This window comes from Myotis yumanensis, unplaced genomic scaffold (genome assembly GCF_028538775.1).
Source record: "Myotis yumanensis isolate MYYU_CA2020_CCGP unplaced genomic scaffold, mMyoYum1.0.hap1 SCAF_16, whole genome shotgun sequence".
NCBI classification, from domain to species: domain Eukaryota; kingdom Metazoa; phylum Chordata; class Mammalia; order Chiroptera; family Vespertilionidae; genus Myotis; species Myotis yumanensis.
In genome coordinates, this window is record NW_027223767.1 from 32,069,535 (window position 1) to 32,079,979 (window position 10,445).

The window sequence follows — 10,445 nt, forward strand, 5'->3', positions numbered from 1 at the left end:
ATGTGGTTAAGGTATCATGGTAACTGATACATTAGATGTTGAGGAAGCATAATATTTAATTAAACAGTGGTAACTGAAATTCATATATATCAAAGCAATGCAAAGTGAGGCTTGTGTAAAACAGTTGAGGACATTATTCAAAAGGATATAGTGCACTGACTAAATGATAAACCTTATGCTTAATAATCACATCATATCAACTGATGACCTCAGCTGTAATAGGAAACAGGAGAGCTTTACTTCAACCAGCTGCATGGGCTGGTAAACAATCACTCACAGTCAAGCTGTGGTGAAGTCACAGGTTTCTTAAACTGTTTTGGCTTGTTCCATATTTACATAATTATATTTACATCAGAACAAAAAAGATAGACACATCCCAGCTAAGGATGTTTTGCCTTAGGACTTTATTCTTTATATAGGCCAGCCCACTAACTAAGCCCAAAAGAAAACCCAAATCCTCAGAATAAAAGGCCTTTGACTCACTTTCTTGGGATTAGAAACAAGAAAGTAAAATGACAAAAAGGTAAAATATCAAATTATGGAATACTTGAGTCCAGCGATCCCCATCAATGCACAGTACAGACGTAAGAGTGCACTGGCTTTCACAACATGCTCTTCTTTCAGCCCCGAGTACACAGACACATGGGGCTCAGTCTCCGCGTCAGCCTCGTCCGCGATGCGGGTGCTTCTCACTGTGGGAAGGATGCCTGTCAGCTCCAGAAGCAGCTGCCGTCGCATCTGCCAAAGGACAGAACTGCTGGTCTCTCTTTTCCTCTGCAAGAAATATGAGCCACAAGAAGAAGAAAGCATGGACACTCAGTAAGTCAGAAGGAAGTTCAAACAGAGCTCCCCAGGTAAACACTTGAAATTGACCCCTTTAAGGAGGCTGTCATAACTACAGAATCTCATTTTAACCAATCGAGCACACTCAAAATTCACTGGTTCATGTCAAGAATACTCCACTCATCCTAATTTGGATTGGTTGTACAGAATACACTGAATTAAGTACAATTTGAATTGTAAAACATCATTTAAAATGGTATTTTCAAATACATAATGACTAATGGAGTCACATGTGCTATAGAAGTGCTCATATTTTGGAGACACAAGACCTTGGATTTAAACAACAGCTCTGCTATTAGTTAAGTATGTTTAGGACTTAACTAATAGCAGATTCTCAAATGCTTTCAGGGAAACCAGGTCAAAAATGTGTCCTTAACCATTTGTACGCCGTAAGCGTCTATAGACACAAGCGGCAGACCTTTTTTAATTAAATTCAAAACATCGTGGCAGTTAACTGGTTAATAATACTAAGACATTATTGGCCTTTTTTACTATGATTTTTACTATTATAGCGCAGTTCTCCAACAGTTTCTATGAAACCAGACATTAAAGAGATTTGCAAAAATGTAAAAACACCACCACTCTCATTAATTTTTTTTATTTTGGAAAATACGGCTATTTTTCATTAAAAAATGTTATGTTCACACTGAATAGATTATTATTTTTAAATAAGTATTTCAAATATTTGTTTTCATTTCTAATCTGATAAATAGCAATAGATAAAAGCACATAAACAAAAGCTCTTTGGTATCCTCAATGATTTTTCTTTTAATGTTAGGAGGGTCCTGAGGCTAAGAAATTGGAGAACCATTGGTCTAATGACATCATTCTCAAAGTGTTTCTTCCTCTTTTACTAATTGCCAAAATATCCTGATCCTTAACCTATACAGATATTTATCCCTCACCTGTTGTCCGTTTCGGATAAAAGTTCCAAACCAAGTCCGGACTTTCGCATTTGTTCCAAGAAGCAAACCACTAACAAAACAAACCAAGTCAGTCACTCCATCTTCACTAACTTCATTCTTAGTATGATCCAATGTCAAAGCTACTCCAAGGCCTGGCAAGTGACATTCTTCCACCTAACACAGCACAGAAAACAAACTGAACTCAGTATCATAAGGAAAAGAGCCAGGATGCTTCAGAATCTAAAGCCTCTAAAGCAGTGGTTCTCAACCTTCCTAATGCTGTGACCCTTTAATACAGTTCCTCATGTTGTGGTGACCCCCAATTTCATTGTTACAAATTGAACATAATTAAAGCATAGTGATTAATCACAAAAACAATATGTAATTATATATGTGTTTTCCGATGGTCTTAGGCGACCCCTGTGAAAGGGTCGTTCGACCCCCAAAGGGGTCGCGACCCACAGGTTGAGAACCGCTGCTCTGAAGTTTAGAGGAAGAAGTATCACAAAACATAAAAACCCAAAGAGGAAGGTAATACATCCAGGATATAATTATAATTTTCTACAAGACTCCAAAACCATCTTGAGAAGAGTTCCTGGTCCTAATATAAAGTCTTTTGTCTCATAAAAATAAGACCTCTTACCACCATGCCTCGGACCTTGAGAGCCTGAGAAGGATTCATTTTACATAAAAAGCATAAGGCATCTGTTCTGCGCCTTCCTCCAAGACTCTCTTCATCCTGTCGTTCTCCATTTTTGATCAGGCCTCTACAAACTGAACATTGAATAGCCTCTATTACTTTAAGCTTTGTAAGTAAAAAGTTAGAAAAAAATTTTCAGCCTTGAGAAGCAATCATTTATGCAGATTAGACACTACAGAAGAAAAGGGTTAGGAAACTTGAAAGCATAGTAAAAGAAACTGGTAAAAATAAAGCACAGAATTAAAAAAAAGACTTAAAATATGCACAGTGACCTTTGGGACAATATCAAGGAGCCAAACAGAGAAAGGGAATAGAAGACAAAAATATATTTGTCCAAATTTGATGAAAATTAAAAACACAGAGAAACTCAATAAACTCCAAGCAGGATAAACACAAAGAAATCATATCCAGACACATCATAATCAAATTTCTGAAAATCAGTGATAACAAAGAAAGTAGCCAGAATAAATAAATAAATACATAAATACGTAAATAAAAATAGCCAGAGGCAAAAAGAAACATTATATACAGAACAGAAATAAAAATCACCACAGAGAACAGAATGACATCTTGAAAGAGCTAAAAGAAAATGTCAACCTAAAATTTTATACCCAATGAAAATATCTTTCAAAAATGAAGGCAAGCCCAGCCCGTGTAGCTCAGTGGTTGAGCGACAACCTATGAACCAGAAGGTCACAGTTCGATTCCCAGTCAGGGCACATGCCCAAGTTGCTGGCTCAACAAACTGAAAGGAAATCCACAATTATGTCTGGAGATATCAACACCCTCCCCTCAGTAACTACTGGAACAAGTAGACAGAAAATTAGTAAGGACAGTGCTTCCAAAGGGCTTTTACATATCATGTGATAATCTCTTAGAAATGTAAGAAAAATATCAGTATCTCCATTTTATAGATGTGAAGTATCTTGATGGCAATCACATAAAGAATAATTGACAAAGCCAGAAATTATAACCCCCAGATTCAGTGTTTTTTTCCTCCATGGCTCCCAATTCCCAAATTATCTTACTCAATAATGTTTTTACTTTTATATCACTCAGACCCAAATAATAATCTTCAATCACTAGTAGTTTGAAATAGACATGAAAAATTTCAATTGACTTTTCTTAATTTCTACCCTACACTTTTCTGCAAACTGATAGCAATAAGGCTAAAAAACAACGGCCTAATTGCTGGTATTTCTGATTATAGATACCATGCATCGACTGCTCCCTGGCTATTTCACAGATATATGTCTCCTCTCCTCTTTGCTTCCTGAGCGTTGGGATTATATCTTCTAGTTCTTTGGTATTTTTTATTGTCATAATATAGCACCAGTGCCTATCAGCAAAAAATAAAAAAATTTGCTACATACTCACTGTACTTAAAATGTTAATCTCAAAGCAATTTTGAAACCTCTAAACTCAATATTTCTAAAATTAGTGCACACTAATAAACTTTCAAAAGACAAAAAATATCAAAACCCCATAAATGTTTCTTCTTAGCTCAAACAGAGGCCCTTAGATGCCCAAGTAAATCTCTTCAATATCCCATTTCAAAATTATATTTACCTTCATTGAAACTATCAGGAACATTGGCCACCAACAGACACAAGAACCAGGCACCATTTCTAACATGTAGCAAGGCTTCAGCTACATCAACTATAGGAAGCAGGGAAGGGAGCTCTATGAGAAAACAAAGGCAGTGTTACTACTGAAGAGTGACATTTCATTGTATTTACATTAAACATCTTTTGACATTTCACTGATGTCATTTAAAAGCAATTAAGGCAATTTCTTTTCACAGTCTAGAATTGAAGTGTCTAGTAAGACAGCCACCAACCACCTGTGGTTATTTAAATCTAAATTAAATGAAATTAAAAATAGCTCAGTTCCACCCAGATAGTGTGGCTCAATGGTTGGGCATTGACCTATGGACCAGGAGGTCACAGTTCGATTCCCCATCAGGGTACATGCCTGGGTTTGTGGGCTTGGTCCTCAGTGTGGGGCAGGTGGAAGAGGGGAGGGGAAAGAGAGAGGGAGACAGAGAGAGAGAGAAAGAAACATTGATGTAAGTGATATACATCAATTGGTTGCCTCCCACAAGCACCCTGATCCAGGCCAAGGATTGAAGCTGCAACCCAGGAACGTGCCCTTGACCGGGAATCGAACACGAAACCTTTAGTGTGCAGGCTGACACTCTAACCACTGAGCACTCTGACCAGGGCTTTTTTTTTTTTTTTAGTTCTCACCCAATGATGTATTTTATTGATTTTAGAGAAAGCGAAAGGGAGAGGGAAAGGAAGAGGGGGGAAAGAGAAGGGGAGAGAGAGAGAAACAACTGGTTTCGAATATGTGACCTTTTGGTGTGAGCTCCAATCAACTGAGCCACACCAGCCAGGGCATACTATTAGTCATTTTTTACTTAATTTTTTAAGGTACATTCCAAGTTAAGAAGTGATACAGTATCATTTAACAAAAAACTATAACTGAAATGTATCTTAGCATTCATTACAGTACCTGCTTGTAAAATACAAAGTACATCTGCAGCTTCCTCCAAATAGACTGGACTCTCAAATAGCTCAGATGACTTGATAAAAAATTCTCCACTGCAATCAGATACCTAAATTAAATATATATATATATATATAAACTCTATTAATGTCAGGTAATTAATTAAATTCCTTACTAATTTTGTAATTATTTGTTCAGCTTGCACACCACGTCTCTTAATATGTCATTAATACACAGCATCAGAATATGCAATATTCCATAAATTTGAACCAATGTAACCAATTAACAGTCATATTAATTATTATTCAGACATGACAGTATGGGTTTCTATAATTTATGTCTATATAAATATTTGGAGACATCTGGAATTAAAGATAAGACAATCCAAAGAAATGAATTAGAAATGCTACCTACATAAGTTGTAGCTGAAAAAAGAAAAAAAAAACCTGTAAACTTAAAGTAGCATAACAAATATAAATTCATGTTCAATGCTGAATGAACTGTGAGAAAAACAAAGAATAAAAATTTAAGTCAACAAAAGTACCTACTAACTTTTTAAAAACTTTCCTAGAGTAGTTTTATCACCACATTTCCTATATGCCAGGAACATTCCACAACAGAAAGGTCACTTATTTTATTAGAGACATCAAGTGAGGTTATTGAGAAAAATATGTAGGAGAAATATTGGTAGAAATTAAAGACTTTCCATATAATAGAAAAGAGTAAAATAAAATAATTGTAATAGAAAGAAATTTTTTAAAGATTTATAACATATCTTAAAAACTATCTAAAATTGATGAATCCCTCTTCCCTTACCAAGTATTTTATTTGGAAACAGAAATTCAGGGGTTTTTTTTCTCCACAATTTATAAAACTTTATTATAAATTAACTGACCTTGAAATTGAACAGTAAATAACTTTTCCCCTACAACTCTGGGCCTAATCTCATTTAAGCCATCTTACTATGAAGATCTAATTTAGTTCTTTGTATGATAGACCCCTGACATTCACAAATTTAAAACTCAGAGTTTCAATTAACCATAATTACCCACAGGTGCATAACCTAAAATAATCTATGATTTTGCTGACATGAGAAGTTGAATAGCCTTTACTGTACAGAAGCAATTCAGTCATCTAGTGAGTAAGGCTAGTCAATGACCTACATCCAATTCAGCTTTGATATTCCCTACTCACTGTTATATAAAGGTTATTAATACACACTCAGTGTCTGAAGGAACTGTGTACATTTTTCAGTTATACAACACAACATTTTATGGGGGAAATTGTACCCTATCATGATATAATCAAATTTGGTAATCTTATGTAACTATCAAGAAGCCATTGTACTAATTCCATATAGAAAAAATTCCTATGCTAGAGAACACAGAAGAGTCATACATGAGAGAAAACAGTAATAAGAGAAAGAAAGCCTTTAAGGCAGGCATTTAATAGCATTTGAAACCTTTGAAAGAAACACACTTACATAACCAATAGAAATATGTGTAGAAGAGGATGCATCCTGCCTGCCTTCTTGTCTCTGCTTCATGCATATTTTGAGCTGTAATTCAAATCAATGTACCTTGTTCATAATTGCCAACAGCTCACTAAGCACAAGACGCAATCGACGAGGTGAATCACTGTGTTCAAACTCTAATGTTAGTCCATGCTGAAGCTGTGATACCAGGATGCTCTCTCCAGCACCTCCTCCAAGTTTATGCCTAATAAAGTACAAACGTGTAAATCAACAATTGAGTACAGTGGCCTAGAAGTAATAACAAAAAGGTTATCTTTTATTGAAATAATCTATAAAAGAATGTATGAACTCTATTTATACATTTCATGAATGTATGAAATTACTTCTGAATTACTACTTAGTTTGCCTATCTATCTCAGGAATTTACAACCAATGTAAAGACTCCATCACAAATGATAGTTGATACCCACTTCCATTAACAACAGTGGCGCATTGTTGGATTCACAATGGGCAGGGACGAACAAAACCTCCGCCCAGAGACTCACATTGGAGACTCCATGTAAACTTAAAAAACCTCTCAGATGATTCCAATAAATCCTTCTACTCTGGGGGAACTTACTCTACCCGGTTCCCACTGAGAGTAACTGGCCTAATCAGTTTAGACGGAATACAATAGTGTATGTATCAAAACTGCTCTACACAACATTTTATAATATGGAAATTCAAAAGAGTTCTAACTCTAAGTAGAAAGAAAACTAAGTAAAATACTCTCCAAAGTTTAGACTCTCAATCTTCTCTTTTTGGCGTGCATCCAATAAAAAGCCCACAAAGCTCCAAAAGATATTTGATTCCTCCTTCTTTGGCAAGCCCAAGTAAATCCCAATCTGCATGTTGTATAACAGGACGTTACCGAAGCTGCTGTTCTTTGCTGGCATCCTGTTCCAAGGCATGGAAGTCCACAGACAACAAGGCAACAATGGAGTTGACAGCTTCCACTCCGGAGAGAAGGCGAAGAATGAGTTTTTTATCCTGGGCCCAGCTTTGGCTCTGGTCAGCAGGAGCACAAAGTGCCATCCGCACCAAGCAGGGCAGGAGAAGTCTTAATTCTGGGTCACTTAACGATGCCAAACGAACAACATCCACCTTCTGCATTGCCTCAAAAGCAAAGGGGCTGACAAACTGAAGGCTTGTACACTCCGTCATTGTCACTGTTGGTCCTAATGATTAAAAAAAAAAAAAAAAAAGTAGGGATGTAACTCCCACACGTAGGAACACCCTCTTTTTAAGTACCCTGGAAAATGTGGTTTATCTTTAATAAGCCCCTTGTGTTGACAATCAGTTCCTGGAACAATTAAGGGCTCCCTACATTTCTACGGCCATCTGGAAAATGAGAAAGAAAATAGTATACTAATGTCTCTTCTAGCCTTAGGGATTTTCTGTTCAAATACTGTTAGTTTGCGAAGAACGAATATGAAGCAGAGAGATTAAGTAACAAGCCCATAGTATTATTACTAGTTAGAGGCAAAAGCCAAGGCTGAATCCTCATCTACTATATCTCAGCCCAAAGCTTTCTCCATGAGACCAGTCCTCCGAATGCCACACGTAAAATAAAAATAAGCCGACGGCATGGTGAAGAACGCTCCTCTTCTGTCCCTCTCTAGTTTCACATGCCTAGCCAACAGGTTAAAGAATGTCAGGCTCCTCTTTCCGCACTGCAGGAGTCGGCGTTGGTCAATGGCCTCAGATTCAAAACTCTGGAGGCCTTACCACCATCCCGTGTGCCCTGGGTGAAAACCAGCTGTGGGGGCGGGAGGTGCAATCAGCTATGGGAGACAGATGAGTGCCACTCGGGCACTTCTCTGTCCTCAGGAGTAATCAGAGGCATTAAACAAACAAACAAACCAACAACAAAACAACAACAGGGGTCAGTAAGCCAACGCCATCATGGGTACCAGTCGTGGGCAGAAACGCTGCTTTGCTTTTAAGCAAGAGGAGTTGGCCTTCGCACCGAGGGGCGGGCGGAGGGAGCAGAGGTGCCCTGTGTGCTCATAGGTCTCGCCCCCGGTGTAACGAGGACCAACCAGTCCCTCGGGCTGAGAAAAGCGGGCGGGCTGCCGACCAGGACCAGGGGACGCGCTGAGGTCCGAGAAGCGGAAGCTTCAGACCTTCGGTTCTGCCCTCCAACCTCCCGGGATCCCACCCGCATCCGCGTCCCAGAGGCGGGACGCGGTAGAAATCGAGAGTGCGGTCCGAAATCGGGCCTAGGCGAGTATCTGGACTCCCCGACCCCAGCGGTGCCCTGAGTCGACCCGGGCTCCCTGAAGTCTGACGCCGGAGCCAATCGGGTCAGCGGTGCGGGGGGGCTGGATGGGGCCTCCGCGCAAAGGCAGGACCCAGGCCGAAGGGAGCAGAAAGCGGAGGAGACTGTTTCAACCTGCACCCAGCACCTTCATTCATCCCCAGCGTCTGGCTCCCGTCGGCCACCGTACTGGACTGAAAGGAAGAGTGGCTGCGAGAGGAAACCCAGAGACGTCGGCGCGGAAACCCGGGTGCGCGTGCGCGGCCCCGCCCCTTCCTCCCCCCTCCCCCCTCCCCCGCTGCTTGCTCCGCCCACTCTCCCCTCCGGAGGGTTTAGAACTCGCTGTCAGTCTATTTCCCTGACTCTGCCCGCGGTGTCGTTCAGCCCCTTCGAGCTGCAGTTTCGGCTTCACCTGGCTTAACGTGGGTCAAAGAAGTGTTAAAATTGTCCCCACTGTTCTTTGACCGGAATAGACTGTCCTCTTCTTCCGTCTCTGCCTATGCCCTCCTGCACCAAAGTCCTAGAATCCCAGGATTTGTGGGAAAATTTAAAAAGTAATCTAATCCCCGAGCCTTCCTTCCCTCTCGACTTCACACACAGTCAGAGGTTAAACCTCTCATTGCAGGGTTCCTACGTTAGGGTCTATGGATCCCTAGAGCGCGATGAGTGGAGATTTGGGGATTCTCTGGAACCTGCGGAAATTGCGAGTTGCTTGGCATGTCTTCTGGAAAGAGGGTCCAAAACTTTCAACAACTCAAAGAACACCGGTCTCCCAGAAAAGACTGAGAACCACTACTCTGTGTATTTCATACCATCTCCAGGGCCTGGTTCGGTCGTCCTGTATTTAGCACCTTCTATTTACAAAACGTTGTGCTCGGAGTTGTAAACAAAAATAGTTGACAGAGACAGTACTCTATAGTTACCAAGGCTCTGACAGAGAGATGATCTCTTTAAAAATAAGGGCTGTGCTCCGGCCGGGTTGCTCGATGGTTAGAGTGTCTGCCCGCACACCAGAGGGTCCGGGTTGGATTCAGTTCCAGGGCACAGAACTGGGTTGGGGCTTCCACCCCAGGAGGAGTATGGGAGGCAACCAGTCAATGTGTCTCTCTCACATGGATGTTTCTCTCTCTCCCTCCACTCTCCCTGAAAATCAATGTGGAAAAAAAAAAAATCCTCGGATATTAACAACAACACAAGTAATAATAATGTCTGCTTTCAACATGAAAAATCAGCAAAGGAAGAAACAACCTAACGTGTTGCAGTGTTTCTCGGACTTTTTTCTACCTGTCCCACAGTAATACATTCCACATTGTGCCTCAAAACACACACATGCATATGTACCCACATTTAAATGGAAACAGGTCTTTTATGAAATAATACACATACTACATGTAATGTATTCCATTCTACTTTAAATTGCTGGTCACTACATACAAATTGATTTCACAACTATAAGATTGTTATTTTAAGCTGATATTTATTAAGGAGTTATTTATTGAACACTTGCTAGGCACTAGTGCTTTATAGCTGATATCAGATTTAATTCTCTGAGGTAGATAATAATATTCTCCATTTTAAAATTGTGGAAATTGAGAGAGGTCAAGCAATTTAATCTCCCTGGATGGTTATTTCACAGGAAGAGTAATTCAAACACTGATTTGGGGGAACAATAGAAGAACAGGTGGATGTAAACTGATTTTTAAGATCTCTTTA

General features: G+C 39.6%; 1 protein-coding gene across 3 annotated transcripts in view; it reads right to left on the reverse strand.

Moving 5' to 3' along the window:
• INTS2 (integrator complex subunit 2) overlaps window positions 1-8,950 on the reverse strand; it is a 39,574-nt gene extending 30,624 nt beyond the window's left edge. For 2 of the 3 annotated variants that reach the window (XM_070393494.1, XM_070393496.1), the window contains exons 1-8: window positions 8,868-8,950; window positions 7,344-7,650; window positions 6,539-6,677; window positions 4,966-5,068; window positions 4,018-4,131; window positions 2,392-2,522; window positions 1,749-1,922; window positions 548-774 (exon numbers count right to left, since the gene is read on the reverse strand). In XM_070393494.1, coding sequence (XP_070249595.1) covers window positions 548-774; window positions 1,749-1,922; window positions 2,392-2,522; window positions 4,018-4,131; window positions 4,966-5,068; window positions 6,539-6,677; window positions 7,344-7,650; window positions 8,868-8,886 — 1,214 coding nt within the window. In that variant the 5' untranslated portion in view covers window positions 8,887-8,950. The remainder of the gene's footprint in view (window positions 1-547; window positions 775-1,748; window positions 1,923-2,391; window positions 2,523-4,017; window positions 4,132-4,965; window positions 5,069-6,538; window positions 6,678-7,343; window positions 7,651-8,867) is intronic. The other variant, XM_070393495.1, reaches the window with a different exon arrangement.
• Between the last annotated feature and the right edge of the window lie 1,495 nt (window positions 8,951-10,445).